This window comes from Grus americana, chromosome 9 (assembly GCF_028858705.1).
Source record: "Grus americana isolate bGruAme1 chromosome 9, bGruAme1.mat, whole genome shotgun sequence".
In the NCBI taxonomy this organism is placed as follows: Eukaryota; Metazoa; Chordata; class Aves; order Gruiformes; family Gruidae; genus Grus; species Grus americana.
Window position 1 is genome coordinate 28,840,325 of NC_072860.1, and position 22,958 is coordinate 28,863,282.

Below are 22,958 nucleotides of genomic sequence, written 5' to 3' on the forward strand. Positions count from 1 at the left end.
CCGTCAACACAGCTGCAGCCCCAGAACCTCGAAAAGCAATCCGTGTCTGCCCACAAAGGGATGGCCCAACGAGAGCCACTTCCCACGGCACAGCAGGCAAGGAGCAGAACCCAAGTCATCAGTTGACAGGAAAATACAAGACAAATTGCATGACTCAGTTAAAAACTTTTACACAAAAAAATGTGTACAGAGAAATGCACTAGATTCCAACATTCCACATAACGAGCACATAGTAAATACAAAGCATACCATGCAGCGGCAGCAGCTTCTGCCAGAACCAGAAAGCGGCTGTAACCAGCACGCTGCATCACCTGGCTACACTGACACCAAAATAAACCAGAAACGCCATTCTGGAGATGAAAAGTCAAGTTCAGGTTCATGTGTCAATGCTAACAGGCTGCAGAGGGAGGGTGCAGCTTCTGAATGTGTCGGTGCACGTGAGTTGCTAGCCAAGCAACCCATGGTAAGGGTGGCTCTGAGCAGGCTTTCTGGTCGCACATTTGATGATGACTAGTGCTGCCAGACCAGGGCTATTCGCACACACAAACAAGAAGCCAGAGCTACGTTTGAGGATTATCCTGGAAAACCGTTGGGACACGCTCCGTGTTTGTTCATCCCACATCTCTAACGGAGCCAAGTCGTAATGGCACAGCGTAGGTGCCATCAGGTCTGCCCCACACAAACAAAAAGCCAGAAAACGTGCCTGTCTTGATGGACACGGTCATTTTCTTCTTTCTCAGTGTAGGAGAAGGTAGTGTACTTTCTGACAGAGAGCAAAAGGAAGAGAGAAAAGCAACAGCAAACACGACTAACTAACTCAGGCGACACAGGAAAATGAGGAAGTAAACACACCACACCAACAGAAAAAGTCTCATCTTTCTACACATTTCCCCATTCTTAATACTTTGCTCAAGGCTTCTGTCAGCAGAGGAACAGCAGATGAAGCGGAGGCAGCCCAAGACCCCTCTCTGAGACAGTTGCTGCCAGGCTTGCTCAGGTACGTGAGCGTGATCGGAGCGTTCACGTGGTGCGATGGGGCACTCAGTCATTTGGCTTTCAGGTGTAAGAGGCTGATAACTAGCGGTGTGCATCTTATCTTGAAAATGTTATTTATGTCTGTGCTGAGAAAGGAAAAATGGTGTGTGCTTGGTAAGAAATACCAGAAGTCGCTTCCCCAGAAGCACCTTGCGTTTGGGCCACAACTGTAAAATTTCTATTCAACGTTAAAATACATTTCCACGTAAAGACAAATGGTGCTCTAGGCAATCTGCTGTTATATCATGCTATTATATTATCTTAGGCCTCCATAATGAATATATACCATTTTAACTTTTCATTAGACGTTAGCTTGTAAACAACTTAATCTTAGGCAAAGATTTAGATTTTTCTATGAACTAGAAGAGAAATCGGTCGGTCCATTTAATGCACGTTCAGGTTTTGTGATTATTTGCCTAAACCTGCCTGTCATTGTAAGGAACATGTAATTCTAAATACTGAATGTCGTATTTTATGTTTTCTCTCTCCTTTTCACCCAAGCCTGTTTCAAGCAATGGGAGACTTTGCAAATGGGAGTACTGTCGGTAACTCCAGCGGAGCACCCTCCTCTGCACCGTGCCACCGAGACATCACAGTCACCCACCTGGTCTTCCCAGTCCTGTACACACTTGTCTTCCTTCTGGGACTCATACTGAACAGCCTGGCTTTTTGGGCTTTCTTCCATATTCCAAGCACGTCAACTTTCATTGTCTACCTGAAAAATATCTTAGTTTCTGATTTTATAATGACCCTGATGCTTCCTCTGAAAATCCTGACGGACTCTGGCCTGGGACCGTGGCAACTCAAAGCCTTCGTCTGTCGCTTCTCAGCCGTAGTATTTTATGACACCATGTATATTAGCATAGTGCTACTTGGTCTCATTGCTTTTGACAGATTTCTCAAGATTGTGAGGCCTTTTGGGAAGTTTTGGGTGCAAAACCTGACCTCAGCAAAGATCTTGGCGGTTCTGGTCTGGCTCTTCTTCTTTCTTCTCTCGCTGCCTAACATGATCTTATCGAACAAGAAAGCAACGCCCCAATCCGTGAAGAAGTGTGCCTCGTTGAAGAATTACTTCGGACTCAAATGGCACGAAGTTGTCAATTATATCTGTCAGTTTGTCTTCTGGACTGTTCTCATCCTCATGTTTCTATTTTATATAATTATTGCCAAAAAGGTATATGAGTCTTATATAAAAACACAGAAGAAAGACAACAAAAGTGAAAAAAGGATCAAGGGGAAAGTATTCATCATTTTTACTGTGTTTTTCTTATGCTTTGCCCCCTTTCATTTTAGCAGGGTTCCCTATACTCTGAGTCAGACGACCACCCGAATGGACTGCCAGCTGCAGAACCAGCTCTATGTTGCGAAAGAAAGCACGCTGTGGCTGGCTGCCACCAACGTCTGCATGGACCCCCTGATATACATGTTCTTGTGCAAACCGTTTGTAGAAAAGGTGTTATGCAGGAGAGTAAAGTCATTTCGGAAAACAGTTCATACAAACCCAAAAACCGAACTGGACACACGAGTATCTCCTACCGAATCTTGATTCTGCAGCTTCACGCTCTACAGTCTCTGCATATTCACAGGGAAGTTAAAAAATAATTTGTTTTTACTTCTGCTGTAGAAAATTAAAGGGGGGTTGTACTGTAATATTAATACTTAATAAAAACAGCAAAATGAATTTCCCTATTTATGCTCCCTGCTTAGCTTTAAGAGGCCAAAAGCTGTCGCTCAGAGTGCCGGCCCCGACCTAACGCGGCTCTTCCCCGAGCAGCGCTCTCTCATCCACGCCGCCGTCGCTGATGAAGGCTGCGGAAGCCCGGCCGTGCCTTGGCTGTGCCTGCCCTGCCACAGCGCTGCCGCGCTCGCACCGCAGAGCCCCGCGCTTCCCAGGAGTCACTCGTGCGACCCCACAGCCATAGCCGCATCGCTCTGAAGAGGAAATAGCATCGATGGTGCATGAAACTAGCAGTGATCAGTGTGTAGTGTGCTGCTGCTGTGCTGGCTCTGCAGGGCTAACGAGAACAGAGATGTTTCCGATGTGGTCACTAAATCACGTCCACCTCACAGAATACAGACAAACCATAGCCTATGAATTAAAATACTTTCCTATAACTTAAGACAATCTACAGAATAATTCTATCATCTGCTTTAAACAAAAAAAAAAAATACAAAGTATATTAAAAAGCCTGTTCAAATTTACCTCAGCCCTCAGCAATGCTTCCTTGCTCCTCAAACAACACGTTCCTACTGCTACTTGTCCCCCGACATACCGCCAGCCCCGAGGACTGCCCTGCCTCAGGGGAGGTGGCGTTGCACGAGCGGCCCCGGGGAAGCACCACAACTTGCTCTGCCATCAGCCCCTGCCCCGTACCCGACGCTCCCCTCCTGCTGCTCTGCAACGCTGCGGAGCTGCGGCGTGAGGGTCCCCAGCACCCGGCGCAGAAAGTCGCGTCCCCTGTAACAAAGTTCCCTTCTGAAGCTCTCCCGCTAGCTTCACGCCTTCTCACGCGTGCCAGGCGCTTCGATCACCACTTGACTGCTATTTTTAGAAAGGACATATTCACAGCAGCCTAATACAGTCAGGCAGGGTGCTCCACGCAGCCTGATTGTTTCAAAGCTGGTTTTAGATTACTGTGCATTAATTACAGCTGCCGTTGGGATTCCCCGGCCTCTGCCACACAGGTAGATGTACGTCTTATTTAGCAATTCGTACTCACTGTATCTGCTCCACGAGGCATGCTCCACACATAACTGTAACACCCTCCTACAACTGGAAACCGAACCAATCCTCCATCAGCTTCCAGTTGGTTCCCAACTTCCCTATAAATCAACGTTATCTATCTCAAACGGCGTCTTCCTCTCAGGATTAAATGCTGTTCAGGAATTAATTCCTCTGTCCCCACACACAGACAGTGTTTAACAGGATTAACTGAGCTACTTTAGTAAAAGCAAATATATTAAATTCTTAGCTGCTAAAACAGCCACCACTTTAGCAAGTGCTTAAAGAAACGTATGAGCAGTCTGAAGATGTTTCTCTAAGCCTGATGACTGCAGCAATTAACGTAGTGACCAGAGCTAAACGTCAGGAGAAGACACTTTGTAAATCTGCTGTGATCCTCCACCAGGCAGGCACCCGCGGAAATCCACGTTCCCGACCTTTGGGCATTCCAGGGAAGAACTCAGCACGAGACTTTGCGGCTGCGTCCTCCCTCGCCCAAATGAAGCCCCCGGCATAGCTCCCGCAGAGCTCCCCAGGACTCCCCGCACCGACTCACATCCAGCTCCGGGCTCAAAAGTGGTAAGTCTGGTCCATTTTTGTGGTTATTACAGAGAAAGACAGTAACATAAAATGAGCAATATGGCAGCGATAAACCATGAAAGTGCTGAAGAACAGAAAGCTTTACTCCACTGTGGAAGTTTTATTTATGATCTAATTCCCATGGCTTGTAATACAGGGCTCCTTTAACGCCGTGCACAAACACACACTGGCACTACACACAGGTAAGTACTAAGAGCCCACGTAAGGGTGGGTGTAACCACAAAACGGGCTGAGCTGCTCCTTAAGTAAGGGGTGTGCCAAAGGTTTCAGAGGAGTGTTAATCATCTGTTTTTCAGCTGCTGCTTCTCAGGTAGGTAAAAGGGAGCCGGAGTTACCAACCTCTGTAGCAGAGAAAAGCAAGGTGACTGCAAAGATAGGACATCCGGTTGATCCACCTACAGAAAAAACGTCCCCTAAATTCTAACATTTGGGATGTTGCACTTTTTTCTGCAAGTTTGTAGATCCCTGCCTCCAGGTGGAAGTAAGAATTCTAACAGTTAAAATGCCTCAAAGTTTAGGCCTCTGCTTTTTCAGGCTCAAAAAAAAAAAAAAATTAACCAAAGTGGTATTTTATATTTTACACCTGACCAAGACGGAGACAAGTTTCGAGAACAGACTTCCCTCGGAGACAAGGAAGGCACCAGCCCAGACCACAGGCAGGGAGCACCAGCAGCATGCACAGCGAGCTGCTCTTCTGCACCCTCCAGGTTTCGTTAGCGCAGTCAGGGAATTTATGTAATTCCATAAAGTTTACCAGCGTATTCAATACAACAGCCACCATTTTTCCAAATCTGATGTTTGTCCCAACTTTCCTTGCAAAGGCTGGTACCAACACTCAGGAGCTGCCGAGAGAAACCTTTGCTTTTCCCAGATCCGGCAGCTGTACGAGTCAGAGCAAACGCATCTGACGTTTCCACCTCACGTGCGCTCGCTCCAGCCCATCACCCCCACGAGGCACCAGCTGGGCTTCTTTCGGCATCCAAGCGCCCATCTGCTTGTCTCCACTCCAGACTAGCAGCAACAGGCAACCTAGAAATGAGAAAACTGGTACCAGGCCTTAAAACTTGTTCAGACAAATGACCCTTATTCCAGGCTCCTAGGGTCCAGGATTCACACAAAAACTATCGACACCTATTCTAAACATTTTTAGAGGTTGTTGGGTTCCCAAAAGGGGAACCACTGGGCACTAGGCGGTCGAGTTTTGTAGGAAATCAATCCTATTTGGGTACACAAAGGCTTACAATTGCTTTGTATTTTTTATTTTACTTGCGTTTCAGAAAAAGGAAATACAATATACCTTTGCCTAATACACACGCCATCTAGCCTTCCAGATTTTCTATCGGACTGCCTCTCCTCGGACAGACAGCAAGTTCACTGCTGAATGCCTAAAGGCAAATTCTGCACTTCAGACACGTCCCGACTCTGGCACAGCGACACGCATCCCCCCATCAAGGCTCCTACGACTCTGAGTACTGAGAAAACTCTCATAACATACAGCAGTACTTCAATTAATTAGAAATGCAAAACAACAATTATTTGCATCATGAACAAGAGCTGGGAAGCCAAGTCGAACACCAAGATACTACCCAGAGGAGGGCACGCAAACGCGCAGAGCCAGCCGGCCGCGCGTGAAAAGCGAGGGCACCGGAACAGAGCGAAGTCTACAGGCGGGACCAGCCAGCCGAGGTGCGTAACGTCAGGTTACCTATCGACATCAGGTGAGAACTCAAGGACAGAGTTTTTTAAAAGTCAGTTCCTAATTAGCTCCCTTCCTCCCTCTTCCCCTTCTAGTGACAGCCATCGAACAGCGACCGAAGGAAACCGCCTACGGAGAGGGGAAGCCTCAGACCCTTCCACTGACAAAAGCACCTCCATCTTGCACATCTCAGGTGGAACGCTGGAGGAATCCTCCCAGGGCTGCAAGCTCTGATCCTGCTACCACTTTCCTATGTTTAAAAAAAAGAAAAAGCCAGTCTCGTATATCATCCAGGTGGCTAATCTGCTTTAAAAATAACCCTGTAGTTCGCATTGCTAAATACGATAGTAAAGGAGTTTTAGACTGAAGCAACACACTAATTGTTGTAATAACGTTGTTCAGGCTCTTATGAAATCTGAGGATTGCTCTCTAATCACCAGAATACAAAAAGGGACATCCAACCTTTAAATAATGTGAACAATAGGAAAGTTATAGGTTAGCTTTCAGCTTTTCATCAGAGCTTCACATTTCTTTCGCGCTGTTTTTATGACAAGCTCCACAGCATTTCCTTTTCATGTGCCGGCTAGTCCTGACTTGCTCCAGCCTGAGAACAGCCAAACACCACATCTGAATAAAAAGCTTACTAGGGGATGCTATGACAGTGGTTTCTAACCCATTAGGTTTTACTGATACACGAAAATACAGAGATTTTAAAGAAGAGTTAATGTGCCATTGCACCACATTCAAAAAACAAACAAACAAAAAACCCATTCTCACGTAGATTTTATTAACATATTTAGTATTTGACCACTGGTAACACACAGACTTTGGTGTGTGTACTCCACTCAGACTACCAACTACTAAACACTTGGATCTCTGTAAGAAATCAAATTATATTTTTTAAACATTTCAGTTTTCACTTCTAATTTCTTCCCTTCCTCCCTACGACACGTCCTGCAGCGCTGTTTCTTAGACCCCAGCCTAAGACAACACCGGCTTTAGAAGTGCCTGAAGAACAACAGCACGAACCAAACCACCACGCGCTGTCGTGCCGTGTCTTGACTGAAGTCCGCAGGACTGAGGCCAGGGGAGCGGGCACACCTCCAGCACCACCCCCGGGTCGGAACCGTGCCCCGCGCCAGGGATGCAGTACAGTGCCCAGCGTGGGAGTGCACAGTCTTGTGCAAAACTTTCAGATTTAGGGTTAAAACTGCTGGTTACGATCTATCTGCAAATCTGCTTCCAGCCCTCAGCCACGGCACTCAGACTTGCAGGTTCCCACATCGCTGGTCCCCGGGGGTGCTGCTCCTCAGAAGAGAGACGGGAGCCTTCACCCCCTGGCCGAGGGACATGCTGTCGGGCAGTCTGCGCACAGAAACACTGGAAGCAAGACCAGCAAAGCATGAATGCTCTGTTCAGTGCCCAAGCTGCGATGTCTCTGCTGCTCTAAGGACCTCTGACACTGGAATTTTGGGCTGCCCAAACATCCCAGAGAAGGGCCATCTATTATGAGATCTCTCGATGGAACAGAGGTTGATGTCTCCTGCAACTTCTGCAATGTTTCCCTGTTGGCAGGTTGTTAACCATTTCCCCTTGGATTATGGGGGCTTCACTCTGCTCCCCGTCCATCTTCCAGCTCAGGGGCTGGGTACCCGGTGAACCAAAGGGCATCGAATGGGAAACTGGCCTGAGACAACTGGCCTGGTGAAGCTAAGCTGTGCACAGAAGAGTCACAGACCATGACACTACTCAGCTACCCCTAGTACAGGAGTCCTCTGCACAATCAGGCCCCACAAGATACAGACAGAAAATCACCGCTGGTAATACCCACGGGAGAAGACCAAGAAGTCATCACCTTGTCACAGCTTAACCTCACAGAGCTCTGACACAAGTACTGGCGGGTCTAGGTTGCAACAAAGCCAAAGAATAGACCCTTCGGACAACGGTGGTTTTACCAGTGATAACTGGGAAGAGATCACAGTGGTGAAAAAGTGGTGCTAAGGTAAGGTGCAAAGCTGAGTATGAACAGGTCTGACTTCAGCATCAAACATTTGGTATTGGGGAAGAGACCTGAGAAATCCCCAAAAGGGCAAAGAAACAAAAAGATTTTAATGAAATCCCCCAAATTCTCAAAAGGAAGGAGATGAGGCTAACCCAAAATCAGCACATAATTTGCACAGCAGCCTGGTAAACCAGATCATGCTGAAAGTCAACCAAAGAGCTCAAAGTACGAGGCCCATCCAGAGCGCGATGAACAAAGGCAGATATTCTCATAGCTCTGGAGCCTCCCAGCTACTGCAAAGCCACGGGAGAAAGGGCAAGACCAACAGCCGTGTACGCTCCCCAGAGGAAGAATGAGGTCTCCTCTTAACAGAGAGCATAGACAATGATTTACAGAGACAGGAGAGAAACACCTTAAAAGAGATGTAATGCCGAGACATCAAGCTGTTGCGTGGCTATGCAGCGAGCTGCACCGTCCCTGAGCTGCGCTAACCGATGACGACAGCACTCACCGCTGTATCCCGGGGATGCTCTCACTGCCCTCCCTGCAGGATAACTTCTCAGCTCGAAGGAGCAGCCCACGGGACCATCAGTCAGGCACATACTCCTGTCTTACACAGGCTCCACTCAGAACAGGGAACTGGATCACCACAAGTAGAGTTAGGGCGGAAAACGACTGAAAGCCACTGAGGAGGTGAACCAAAGATTGGAAGGAGAAACAGAAGGCACCATTGGTCTCAGAACAAGGCAAGCGGTTGAGAAGGGCACAGAACACAAGCAGTTGGAGCACAAGGGGCAGCCGAAAGAAGGTGAATCAGTGGCTGGCACACGCTGTCCTACGCAGCCATGTGCAAGGTCTGAGAGAGGCAGAGCCCATCAGGTCTCCTCTCCCTAGCTGCAGGAGGAGCCTTCCCCATCCTCGGGTGACACAACGTGTGCGCTCCAGCATGCGCATGCAACAGGGACCATCACTAACGCCAGAATATCCAGCTCCTGAGATCAGTTTGGCAGCTTGTAGCAATAAAGCTGAAAACATATGACAGAATGCAGCATGTGTTCCTGCTGGCTTCGTTTGCATTATCTGTTTTGCCTTGCAAAAGCTGGTCTTCAAAGAAGAGCCACGTCAGAAGTCTCCTACGATCAGGGACTGCACCTGATTCAAGGGAGAGGTCCTGAGGCAAGTGGGAATTTCACAGTCTGCCCAGTAGCAGAAACGTGGAAATTAGCACAGCCCCCCCAACACACGGCCAGAGGAAGCTGTGCACCGCTAAGGGGGGCAGCTGGTAGGTCCGGGTCCTGCTCCTGCTCCGCACAGGGCTCCACGCAGCTGCCAAGGGCACCGATGCAGAAGGCTATCCAGTCCCAGAAGAGGGGTGCTGGGGATTCAGACCCTCAGATCTTTGAGGAAAAAAGAAAAAAATGTGTATGGAGAAGCCCAGGCAGAACAGACAGAGCAGTCTGAGAAAAGTGACTTGGCAGCCATCGCTCTCGTAGCATTATTTTTTCTTTTCTCCTGAAGATTTAACGAGGAAGATATATATTTGCTTTCTTTTTAAGAAGCTGACAGAAATGGGAAATTAACCACTTCATCCTCTACTGACACGAAGCAAAAATTTGTCCTGATACAAATACTGCCACGATTATTTCAATGCTCTTAAGGCACTAAATTATCTTACTGTAACTGTGTGTCCACCCAGGACCCCTGACAGCAGGGCTGCAAGGGTCAGCGGGCTCACAGTCAGAGTCTTAAAGAACACCACGACAGTACCAAGCATGCAGTAAACACTCCAGTCAGCTGAAATATTTAGTTACAGACTTAACACTTTGCTTTCATCCTACAGGCTATTTAGAAGAGAGGATCTGTTCAAAGCACAACATTAAGGTTGTCTAAATACAGTCAAATGAATAATTGACGTGATAATCTCAATTAGCAGGTATTTACATCTATCCAGCACAAGATTTTTCAGTATCACATCAAATTCGCATTCACCCTGCAGACAAAACTGTATTAACCAAAAGGCGCAGGCACGGCTGCACAGGTTGCTGTAAAACCCGACCTCAGCCTGTCTGCACCGTCTCCCTGCGCGAAGGCTGCTGCCTTTAGCAGGCACTAACCCACCTCTCGGGTGAATCACTGTCTGCGTCCTGGGCGCCCGAGCTGCTCGCAGCCAGGAAGTGAGCGGGAGCGCGCTGCTCACCTACCCTGGCATGTGAGTCATTCCCAGGAATGAGAAAGCCAGTTGCTCCAGTTGCTCCTGGCCAGGGGAATTTGGACACTCTGATCAGGTATCGCAAAAAAAGCCATCGGAAGCAAAAAAAGCTTACTTCCAGATATGGTTTATTTAACTACCTTCTCGCAAGAAATACTCTCGCGCCTACTGTAGTTTCAAGATGCAGTTTGGAGGAGTCTAAGGCACTTTTGAGATGCAGCTCAGAGACAAGTGGAAGGCGGCGATGGTGACAGGTAAGCGATCTTTGAGCATCTGAAAAGCGTTTGATAAGTTGTTGTGTGAATCTTCTTGCTCTTAATCACCCTCAAGTGAAAAGAAAACAGGAATTAAGCTACAGTTGCTGAAAACCAGACTTGGAAGCATAAATCAAATACCAGATCAATTAAAAGCGTGAAAAGTTCTCAAAATAGCGAGAGACTTTGCTAACCTTTTATTCATTCAACATTAAACGTTACTCGGTATCTTTTTTCCGATGGCAAAAAAATGGTTTTCTACTAATTATTCCTTCTAAGATATGAATCGAAGTGCAGGAGGGTTCATGGTTTCAATAACTTACTTCCTGACAGAGCTTAATTCATATCAAGTAAGATTCAGTAACTATTAACATCTGAATTTGGTATAAAAGGTTTGTACCTGTATTCCTTTTCACCTCTTTCAGTAAAGGAAAGCATACTTGAATTCTCTTAATTATATTCTACAGAATAAAGGTTCTCTTCCTTCATACTTCACTCGGATCATGTCAAAACTTGTCAGGTTCACTGGAAAAACCACATAGCTCTGAACAAGCAACTCACAAACTATACGTCCGATCAGTCTCAAAGTCTGGGAAATATATAAGGCACTGTCAAAAACCTATGGCATTTAAGGAGTATTTTAGATTGAAAAGGTTGTTCTTAGTTACGAAGAACTGAAAGTAGCAGCGCAATTCAAACTTCTGTATGTTATGACTTGCCATTTGTGCATTAGAGGGACTGTGGACATCCATCTTCTTGTTACGTATGCTTGGTCTGGAAACTCTGGTAGCGTTTCACACTTTTTTCCCATCCTTTTAAAGAAGATTCTGCAATCTTTCTTTAAAAAGGGAAACCAGGAAAGTCAGGCAAGCATTCAGCTGATGCCACTGATTCACTCCCAGAAGCCCAGGCCTCGGACCACGTGAAAGCCGCCAGCATTTCCCGGGTTGCGAGCGGCTCTGGCGGGCACCCTGCTCTGGGGGAGGCAGCCAGCTCCCGCGCCAGCCAGACCGTCTCCTCCGTGCCCACCCTGCGGGACGGGGAGCTGGCAGCACCGGGCACAACCTGCCCGAGCGCAGGGCGCAGGTCCCCTCTCGCAGGGGAGGGGAGAGAGGCCGGAGGGCATGCAGGACCCCCAGAACCAGAAAGCATCTGTTTGCATTAGGGGGGTGTGAGAAAAAAGCAGCAAGTTCTCAGCGGCACTAGCCGCCGGTTCCTCCTCCCTCCCTCCCTCCCTCCCTCCCTCCCTCCCCGCACAGGGTCGCCTTTCCCAGCTCAGCCCTGCTGTCTCACCCTCGGCTCCCCTCCCTAGCTGCCAGGGCCCCCCCGGGGCAGGGAGGGAGCGGGGAGACCAGCTCGCCCAGCACCCGCACCCCGTCGTGCGCTGGCACGCACCGCGCCGGGTGCTGGAGCACCAGAGCTCCGGGGCGTCGGGAGCCGCCTGGCCACACAGATCCGGGGAGCACGGCTGAGCCGGGAAGGCACCCGGGCAGGGCGGCCACGCAGGGAACGAGCCCCGGGAGAGAAGCAACAAGTCACAGAACGGCGTTTGTCCGACACCAAAGCAGCCCTTTGGAGGCCAGATGCTCCTTCTCAACCAGAAGCCTACTCCGTGGCCGCACGTCGCCCGAGATGAGATACATCCAGGAACCACTGAAGGGGGAAGCTCCTTCTCCTCATTTTACAAGAAGTCACTTGCTCGCCTCCGCAGAGCCAAGTTCAGAAAGACCTCCTCTTTGAGCAAGAGAGCACTAGGGAAAGCCAGTCAAGACAGCTGCAGTAAGACTGCAGCGTTAAACCTCAAGTGTGCAATATTTATTGAAGGTTTGGAACAAAGCGAAAACGTGCCCGACATAAACCAAGAGCTACAGACCCACCATACTGCTGGCAGCTACCCGGGCTCCATAGGAAACCTGGCTGCAAGAGATACTAACCCCAGTGCTGCCGCGAAAGCACGAGAGGAAGTCAGCGATATTAATTCCTACATTTCAGCAGTCATAACCCTTCCCAACGTAAAAAATTATACTACCTTCTTAAAAAAAACCCAAAAAACCTCACACCCTCAATTATCAAAAGCAGGTTTCCACATCTGAACCAACACTGAACCTCACATGACATACTACAATAACCACTGCTTCTGGTTCTTCCTTGGGGAAATGTCAGCGACACATCAGACTGACAACTGATGATGAGCGGCATAAATTTGGCTTATATCACCTTCGCTGCGGCAGCGGCTTCTGCCAGTACACAAGGAAGAGCCAAGAGCTGGCCAAGCAGAGGGGTCAGAGAGGAGCACCCTGAAACACCGCCCTGGGTCTGCAGAACAGCAGACAGAGCAGGGGCTCTCCAGGCTGCTCAGGAAAAACTGGGGTTGCACGAGGCTGAACTTCTCCCAGTCATACCCCAAAATCCCCACGTCCTTGTCCTTCCTCTTTGCAATAGTGGTGTTGCTGCAAGTAGCCGACATGGTTAACTGTGCCGCAGCGGTATATACTGAAGCACAAAAAAATCCCAGCTGACAACAGCAGATGAGGGGTTTTTTTTGTCCTTTTGCAACGCGAATTAGAATGCGTACAAAAAAATCAATGGAAATGGTTTCAATGCAAAGTAAACCACCTAAAAGTGAGACTGGAATTACTTCAAATTTTAAATGGTACCGTCTACATGCATGTACCAATAATAATTTTTTCCCCCATGAGACATTTTTTCCACGGTATCCCCTGTAGCATTTGAGAGACGTGACAGAGGCACAATAGCCAGAGCTACAACGGATGAAGGCGTAGTGCGAACAACCACATACCTTATTTTTTTCCTTTGTGACCCAGAAATCTTGGCTGTTTCTAACGTTTCATTATGAGCTTTTTAACGTAATGTTTTTCATTGCGTAATACCAATAATCAAACCTAAAAGCTCATATTTTCAGCAAAAAGCTCTAGCAAATCTAGCCTGACGCCCAGGAGAGCCGTGGCCTCGCAGGCGCGCTGCGGAGCATCCCGGGAGCGGCTGCCTGGCACCGCGCTCGGCGGCAGCATGAGCAGAGCAGCCGGCTGCGTGCTCGCCTGTACGGAAGCCAGCTCCTCTGGAAGGAGCTCAAGACCACCCAAGCACCGAATGCTGAAACTTAATAACCAGGTTTTGCTTTTTGCCCCAACAATTTTGTTTATAAAACTTTTCAAATTTAAGAGACTAGGACTTCAGGATAATAAAGCACACTGGGTAAGTAAGGAACAGCCTATGGAACTGAAGGGTGATTATTTGAGAAAAGGTTTCCATGCTGCCCATTGTGGCAAGAACAGAGCCCATGAAAACACAAGCAGCACAGGAACGGCAAGGCTGGGAGAGAAGCTTCTGGAGAGATTACAAGAGAGAAAAGGTGAAGTCATTCTGGAGAAATACACGTAAATGTGAACCTGCTTCTGGCCACCCCCTTGGAAGGGAAGACTAGAAAAATGACCTGGTGAGAGACTAAAGCTGTGTCTTCCAAGCAGCGACAGCACTGTAATCCAGAGGGATGGAAAGGGGACAAAGTTTGCAAACGACACACGCTGGGAGGAGCAGGGGATACCCCCGAGGGTCGTGCTGCCGTCCAGAGGGACCTGGGCAGGCTGGAGAAACGGGCCGACAGGAACCTCACGCAGTCCAGCACGGAGAAGTGCAAAGTCCTGCCCCTGGGGAGGAACAGCCCCCTGCACCAGGACATGCCGGGCACCGGCCGGAAAGCGGCTCCGCAGGGAAAGACCTGGTGGACAAGCTGCGTGCCCTTGCAGCAAAGCAGGCCAGCAGCCTCCCAGGCTGCATTAGCCAAAACGCTGCCAGCGGGTCGAGGGAGGTGAGCCTTCCTCCTGGCTCAGCACCGCGAGGACACGCCTGCAGCGCTGGGCCCAGCTCCGGGACAGGCGTGGACACGCTGGAGCCCAGCACCGGGCCACAGACGACTAACGTACAGGAGCATCTGATGCGCTGGGGGCTGAGAGCTGGGACGTGGAGAAGAGCGGCTGAGGAGGACCTCACCAATGTGTACGGCTCCCTGCAGGGAGGGCGCAAAGAGGACAGAGCCAGGCTCCTGTCAGCGGTGCCCAGGACAGGGCAGGAGCCAGCGGGCACAAACTGACTTGAACAGCATAAAGCACTCAAGGAAAATCAATCTGCTGAACACAGGGCTTTGGTGGTGGTGGTGTTTTGGTTGTTGGGGGTTTGTTTAATTACTGTGAGGGTGGTCAAGCCCTGGCACAGGTTTCCCAGTGAGGTTGCAGAGTCTCCATCCTTGGAGATACTCACCGCCTGACCGGACGCAGTCCTGCTCAGCCAGCCACAGCGGATGCTGCTCTGAGCACGGAGCTGGAGCTGATGAGCAACTGCAAAGGATGAAGTCAGGAAGGAGTTGAAAAGATTGCAGGTGGAGGCTCGCCGGGCAGTGGTGAGCAGGCGGTGGTGCCGGGGAGAGGCCAGGACCGCACCGCTCAGAACTTCGGGACTGCCACCAACACCTAACCCCGACGAGAGCGCTGCCTTGCGGGACATATTCTTAATGGGGATTCAAAGAAAGCAACTCCATAGGGTTGCAGTACAGCTGCCACTACCAGTAGGTTTTGTGCAACCAGAATCAACCGTCAGCAGCATCTTCTGGAAAGAAGCAAAGGAAACATTTCAGAGTTAATCCTTTCCTCCTGTCTAATTAGAGGCTGCCATACTGACAAAACATTAATTACCCCAACTCTGCCAGCCATTGCATTGGGCTCTCTTCTTTCATTTTTGTTGTGGTTTTTTTTTTTTTTAAAAAAAAAATAAAAATCAAGCAATCATAACACTTAGCTCCTCTGCCACCACCACCAGCCTTCGCCTGCTGCCCAACGGGATGCCATTTCTGTGGCGGTTCTCTCCTGACTCTTCATGTAAAAGCAACTGCAGCCCACAGGAGATGTACTTCAGCACTACACTTCATACGACATGGCTTTAGAAACGGCAGTCGTGCCAGCCTCTTCTCCAGAAGAGACCAGCCTGCACGCAGCCAGCTGTGGCAGTCAGCAGGGAGCAACGCACAACACACAAGACCAGGACCCGCAGTAAATACGTGACAACAGTTTCTGCTTTTTTGTTCCTGAAAAATGCACATGCTTGTCATCAATGCAACAATGGGCAGGAAAGCATTTCTTCAACATCACTTAGGAACTGCGATGCATATACAAGAGGAAAGAGAATTCAGGCATCTTTAGGTTCTGTGAATAAGTTTAAAAAATAAACAGCCTTACAGTAATGATTAACAACATCTACTAGATTTTGTAACCTCGGCATAGAAAATCCGATTCAAACTAAGTAATACTAATCCATGAACTTTTAACGAGGAACAGTTCAAAAGACAGAAAAAAAATGAGAAAAAAGAGAACTTGATAGTTCAGGCAGCATCCTAAAAAGGTCTCACGTCAGAGCTATCCTACACAGGGGAAAATAACAGTTCATAATCATTCACTTGAAACAAGAAAAATAATGAATGGCTATATTTGGACATAATATTCCAAAAGTGACTTTGAGAAAATCAGGTATGTCCAATTAATTTATTTTTTATTTAAAAGTGAGGAAATTATGTTATCCTAAGGGTATATTCCCCCAAAATTGAGAATTTTGCATATTAAGCAGGATTATTTAATGCTTACTGGAGCATGCTGCTACACCCAGCTCAGGCTCTCCTGCCACTGTGAACCAGCTGAGCTACAGGTGCAAACCGAAGGTGGGATCTCAGGCCGTACCCGCAGTAAGCACGGGCAGAGGCTGAGCTGGGAAGCGTAATGAGCACATTTAGCCAGTTACTCAGAGGCAAGGTACATCGAGCGCAGGCACCAGCAATACGCACGGTGCTTTTAGCTGGACAAAGGACCAAGAAAGACTGAACCCCGAATTTCAGTAAGTGGCTGCTTGCGGGAAACTCTGCAGGTTACAGGAATGGTGTGCAGAACATTTTTCTCGGGGACACCTCTTGGGCAAAACATCGGTGGGGAAGGAAGTCTCCGTTAGCAGCGTGTCTCAATGCGGATGTGGAGGGACAGCTTCTCCCACGTGCCTACCGACAGGCGCCAGCGCGGGGTTCGGCAGAGGCTCCCACGGGGAGGTGCGCTCCCTAACCACTGGCGTCACGTGTCTTCTGTCAAAGACAAAGGGACAGGATGGGCAGGGGCAGGATAGGATCCGGTGCTCCACCAGCTGAAGGCAGATGGAAGCAGGTCGCACCGCAGCTTGCCCGCAGCCAGGCCGCTGTGCTGTTCAGAGACGCACGAGAGAAAAGTTAGGCTGGAATTGAGGGGGAAGTTCAAGGAGGAACCTGAAAACCAAGAAGGGGGTTTTGTACTAGATAGTGAAGCAGACGAGAAGCTTTCTGAGCAGAGGCAGCGGTTCCCGTTTCTGGATATGACTAAGCAGACAGGCACCGTAAGCCACAGCTGAAGACAGTTATACCCCAGTTCTTATTTTTCAGCCTCTCCACGCTTCAGGCGGTTAGGCTTGGCATCGTTACCGCATTACAGGGAACTAGCGCATACTGTCCGCAGGCCCGCAGGGAGGTGGGCTCTGGGAGCCAAGGGCACAAAGCCCATGGAGGATGTGCCCACCCTCTCCCGCCACCCCACGCTGAAGCGGCTCCCATCTGAAGCAGCCAGCACGTGCCGGCTGGCCGAGACAGGAGGGTGGGGGGCACCGCTTAGCTCAGCCCCACCGCAGCGGGCACTCGGGGTCTCTGCCAGGGAAGCAGAGCATGGCTGAGCCGGGGGCACCCCAGGAGCTCCCCAGCCCACCCTGGGCAGGGCCAGCGACACCAGGCGACACCAAGCTGCGGGGCCGTGCCCAGTCGGGATGTTATCTCCCAGGATGGAGATCCACAGCCTCCATGAGCGACCTGCACTCGCGTTTGACCACCTGCACTGCAAAAAAGCATTTTCTTGTGCTCAGACGTAACTTCCCGAGTCTCAGTTTGTGCCCACTGCCTCCTGTCCGGTCAGTGGGCACCCCTGGGGAGCGGGAGCCGGGTCCCTCCTGCCAGGCAGCCATGCAGCCCTCTCTGGCCCAGGCCGAACCCCCACAGCTCTCCCAGCCCCTCCGCAGACCAAAGACGTCGCACTTGGTATATGGTTACATCGGAGCACAAGTGGCCGTGGTCCTGCGGCGCGCAGGAGTCTGACTAACACAGCCCCTGGTGTTACGCGAGTTCTTGTCACGCTTGCACTGCTGCCAACGGCGTGGCACCCCTCGGCACAACTGGCACAGGAGCACAGTTCCAAGGACGGGGATGTGACAGCTAGGAAAATGCAAAAAATAAGAAAGTGTGCAAAGAACAAGAGCGTAAGAGGTGCATACTCACTCGCTGTAGGTACAAATTCCAACAGGAATATCAAGTTATTCCACTATGCATTAACAGTACATTAACGTACGCTTTTACCAGAAGGGAGATGGACAATTTATAGCAGGGGCCTCCGAGAAAGGAAAAGGCGGTAGTGTCCTAGTTATTGGGATTGGGCTCTCTTTCAGTGAACAAGGAAAAGCACTGAGGAAGATAAATAGATGCAGGCAGGGAAAAACAGGACATTAAGGCTTGCTCAGGTGATGCAATATAGGAGTGGACTGAAATAAAGATGAGAGCAGGGGCGCAGGCTCCACTTGTCTGCTTGCAGAAGCTTTATGCACACATGCACTTACCCTGCAGCCTACACCGATGTTTTTTTCCCCTAAATCCTTACAATTAACTGAGTGTTTTGGTTCTGATGGGCAACAGAAAAGAACATAATTGCAGCCAGTCAATAGCAAATTCAATAAACTGCCCCACATTTCTATGGTTTACATTAACTCCATCATTTACCAGACTTCACGGTGAGGACTGCAGAGTGACTGGCAAGAAGCCACACATCAGAAAGTTATGTGCTCAAATAAAAAACTATCACTTAAAACTCTGCTGCCCTATGACCTAGAATATCTAGTGTAGTTCACAAAGAGAATTTTCTAATTTGTAAAAAGTTGTAAATAAGATGAAAAAAAGAGCAATTGGATTTGAGGATATAGAATTAAACAGTGAGGCAACTTAAAGCTTTAGTCATTAGAAAAGCTGTACAGTCATTCCCTACCCATAGGACACTGAAGTCAGACATGCAGCCTATTGTTTCATTTCTCATCTGAGGTTGTATCAGTCATGCATATAAACCAGTCTATCAACATCAGCAGTAAAAGATTACCTCATCTGTGAAACAGTATGTACTTAACTTAGATTTAATGCAGTTGACAGCCTTTAGGGGAGCGATAGAAAAAACCCCAACAACCGACCAAGTGTATAAACTACAAGAAGTAACAAGTATTCTGGTTTAAAAAGCTACTTGAATAAAGGAGCAGCTTCTAGTGCATCTTCAAAACCACCCAAGCAGGCTTTATCTATATGGAAGAATGAGACAGCTGGTGAGGATGAAATTGGTCAGAAGAAAAGTCAGGAGAACCGGACAAGGAGTGGAAAACCAACCTTGCCCAGCACAGAAACACCATATTCAAACAAGTAAAAAAGTCACTGTCAGAGTGCACAGTCAGTGAACAGTTACAAAATTTCTTCAAATACTCTTTAAAAAGAAGGCATTCTTCATCTCCCATTCCAAGAGAACACAGGGGAAAGGGTGAATTCTCCATATGTGATAACTTTCTTCCTACTCCTAGAGTCTGCAATATAGTGCTCTTCATCAGAAAAATGAAGCTTCTGGAGTACAAGGATACAGCAGATTTGACTCAAGTGAGCTTTGCTCACCCACCCTAGCGTGTAGATAACGAAGCCACACTACTCCACGTGCTCTGTCTCCCACAGCACCCCTTAGCCTGATAGACTTAGGTAGGAAACTATGGAACACCTTTGGACTGGTGAGTCTAAGCAGGATCATCTCGGTATACCCCAAAATTTTGCCACACGATCAGCTCTGTGCAGCCGGGGCCATCGTGCCTGCACTTCTCTGCTGCTCTGCACAAACCTGTTTGTGTAAGACTTCAAAGCTTCAAAGGAGAGCAGCACAAGGGAAAGTCTAGCGCATAATTAGGGCAGTAGTAGGTGTTGTCTCTAACCTCCACCCCATGCACGCACCACAGCCTCTGCTGAGCTCAGCTGTGCCAGCAAGGCAGGATACAGAACGCTGCTAATGTAGCTTGGCTGTCACAGTTTACATTCATGAAGAGTTTGCTGCTTTCTTTTTCCGACCCATACTTTACTGGGATATTTGTGGACCATGTTTTAGCACTAAACTCATCAGGAATAAGAGGACACAGAGATACCCATTCAGATGCTTGATCCTAACCGGTCTGCAGGAGTGACGAGCAAGCTCCCAGCATGGCTTCCAGGTGACCTGGATTTCCCTGGGCAATTAGAGTGTGGTCACATCTCCGCTGGCCAGAAGATGCATGTGGCAGGGATCCCCCACGGTCAGTAGTCTGGGCAGGAATCAGCAAGCCCACGAGATTCACTAAAAGTAAGCAGCGCTGACTTGAAAAGCGTAAGAGATGGGATGGTGCTGCTCCTGTCACCCACGCAGCGCTGCTCCTGTCACCCACGCAGCACCTTCCCTGCTGCCCCTGGAAGGGACAACAGAGCCCAGGAACCACGCAGCCAGGCTGCTTCAGCAAGCACGGGTTTTGCATAGACTGGAGAGCTGAGCAGACGAGTTGCAGGGCAAGCACGGGAGCAGCGCAGACACGATCAAACCCCAAGAGGCACGGGTGAGCCCACCAGAGACTGGGGACGGCAATGCACTCCCTGGGCTGAGAAGAAACGTGCCTGTCCCGGCAGAGCCTTCTGTGACAGTAATGTCTGTAACTGCAATGTCATTCCTGGTCCGAGTGATTGCGGTCCATCCTCTGCAGTAGCTTTCAGCTGTAAAACGACGGGCTAAATCCCAAGACTAACAGCCCAGCGGGTTCCAGTAACAGTACCCAAGGAACAAGACACCACCCTCAAAGAGGAAGGAAACTGGATTTCGATCCACACTGAATAGGGGCTTAAGAGTTTTAAGGATGCTGCGGATGGCCCGTCTCTGCCGATGGCAAGACACAGGATGCAGACGGGAACGGGAACAGGGCAAGCTAGAGAGAGGACAGCTAGGCAGATCTCTGGCAGCAAGGGAACTTTCTCACCAGCGTCAGAGAACATCCATCAGTTTTCTGATGTAAACCAAGAGACAGAACCTGTGGAGAGCACAGGGGCTGTCTGTACACAAAGAGGCATTCACAGATACTACCTGGTATTAGATTTTTGCGGTCTCTTTAGTGACGACATCCACCTAAACGGCTGGATGCAGAGGTGGGGAAAGGCAGGAGCTTTTTTTTGACAGGATTTACAGCAAATCCCTTCAGGACCTGGAGCAGCTGACAGTACACGAGAAGTCCATTAGCACAGACCTGATCCCCAGCTCCATCCAACCCTGCAGCGTTTCCCAGGGTCACGGCACAGGACCACAGGAGTCGGCATTCGCACTGCCTCGAATCTCAGGCAACGCAACCGGTGCTTTGCTAACTTCTCCGGACTGTGGATCTGGGAGAGCACTTGCCTGAAGAGCAGGGAGCTTTCCAGGGACTAGCGCCAGGAATTACGCAGACTTAAAAGGAACTCTGAAAAGCAGGAAAATAAGCATCTTATTTGCATAAGATAGATAGATATGCATCTTTTCATAAAATCACATATTCTTTTGATCTCAGTGCCTTCTGGGCAAAAAAGGATAGCTGCAAATTATAAACAACAGCCAAAAAGAGATAGGTTACTGCTTCTTAAACCAAGAGAAAACAAGGTATCTAAAATACCCCTGACAATCTCATGACGGACCCCAGTTGTTATCAGAGCAAACGATGCCAGACAAGAAGCCAAACCGATAAAAAGCTTAAAATACCAGAATGAAAATTTTCACTGACGCTTTACAATGCAATGGTTTGCCTTACTGCCATCTAGTGACAATTCGACGCAGTTCGTAACACGGCGATAATCACATTAAACAAGTTTAGATCTGTAAAAGGGCTTCACCAATTTTATCAGCTTTTCATTCCCATATAAGAAGCAGTCAAGTCTAGTGTAATTGCCAAGAACTGAACTATTTTGCTAGCTTTCCTATCAAAAGTTTTAAACAGAAAGTGAAGCATGGAAAAATTAATGCATTTGCATACTGCAGGAGTAAAGCGATAATCTGAAATGTAGTCTTATGAATCAGTATTGTCAAAATTTCTTTGAACGATGTCAAAACATTATAATGCCATCATAGCATAAATGAGATTCTCGGTTTTTCAGTATTCCCTGTAGGCTGGCTTCTAAAGCACTTCATTCCAAACCACGAGAAAGGAACAGAAACTTACAGTTCCCATCCCAATTTCCTGGATACATTATCAAGTTATACATACTTATCTCATAGCTACATATGAAACTTTTTTACTTCAAGAAGTGAGAGATGATAAACTCAGAAAAAAAATCCCACTCTCAGCCATCCGTCACTGAAACGTCCAAGATCAAAAATAAACAGAGCTCGCGGACGTCCAAGCAAGAGATGCCGGGAATGAGGTCAAGGGCCTTTCCCAAGGAGCAGGAGACCAGCTGTGGTGGCACATCACAGCAAAGGCCCGGAGGCGTCACACCAGCACGTGCCCGCAGTAAGGACACAAACCTCACCTGCTGCGGTCACCGGGATCCTGTGTTTGCAGCTCCTGGTACGCCAACCCGCTTTTAAAGCCGAGAAGGGCAGTGCAGAAACACCCTCCTGGAGACCATGGGATGCGGTACCAATTTAAGAAGAGAACATTCTTGGCCAGGCTGTCCAAGGCTCGCTAGTCACTGCCCAGGGTTTTGCAAAGGTTTAGTCCAAATGTTTTGAATAAAATCAAAATAAAGAAAACAAAGTTTTAAAAAGTTGAAACCCAACGTATTTTTACAGAAGTTAACAAACTTGATGTTTGCTGGGACAAAAAGCCCACAAAGACCACGCAGCTAGTAACAATAAAACGCCAGCTACGCACTGGCAGGATCGCTGTGAAGCACCGAGGGGACGGAAAGCGTGCCAGAGCTGGTCCCAGCACAGCCGTTTGCCCTGCCTGGGGCAGATGGAAGGAGGAACTGAAGAAATGCGATCCCAGAAAATGGCAGATGAGGTGTTTCAGTGGTGCCAAGGAACGCCACCACCATGGCACAAGCTCTTCTTTAACCTCAGCTGTAAATCGGCACGCAGCATGTGTCAGCAGGATTCAGGGGAGATGATCTCGACTGGAGCAGACACAGAGAGGGCTGGTATCTTCGAGTCTTACGGAAATACGGGAAGGGTTTCAGCTTGCTTCGTCACAGTAAGTGAAGTCTCAGCAGAGTAAGAAACATATGCAGAGGGCTAAGTATGAGAGATGGAGACAGGTTCTTTAAATGAAAGGCACTGGTACAAGAATATCGAGACAAAGTGGCCACAGAGACATTC

General features: G+C 48.7%; 2 protein-coding genes across 11 annotated transcripts in view; one reads left to right on the forward strand and one right to left on the reverse strand.

The window, feature by feature from the left end:
- MED12L (mediator complex subunit 12L) overlaps nucleotides 1-22,958 on the reverse strand; it is a 150,225-nt gene that overhangs the window by 51,071 nt on the left and 76,196 nt on the right. The window lies entirely within an intron of this gene.
- P2RY13 (purinergic receptor P2Y13) lies at nucleotides 398-3,268 on the forward strand. 3 transcript variants are annotated; one of them, XM_054834636.1, is made up of 3 exons: nucleotides 398-997; nucleotides 1,537-2,209; nucleotides 2,329-3,268. In XM_054834636.1, exons 2-3 carry the CDS (start codon nucleotides 1,550-1,552, stop codon nucleotides 2,635-2,637), a joined length of 969 nt encoding a protein of 322 aa, XP_054690611.1. In that variant the 5' UTR covers nucleotides 398-997; nucleotides 1,537-1,549; the 3' UTR covers nucleotides 2,638-3,268. The 3 variants fall into 3 exon arrangements, with proteins under 3 accessions (XP_054690611.1, XP_054690612.1, XP_054690610.1); XM_054834637.1 differs by having other exon boundaries at nucleotides 2,332-3,268; XM_054834635.1 differs by having other exon boundaries at nucleotides 399-997; nucleotides 1,537-3,266.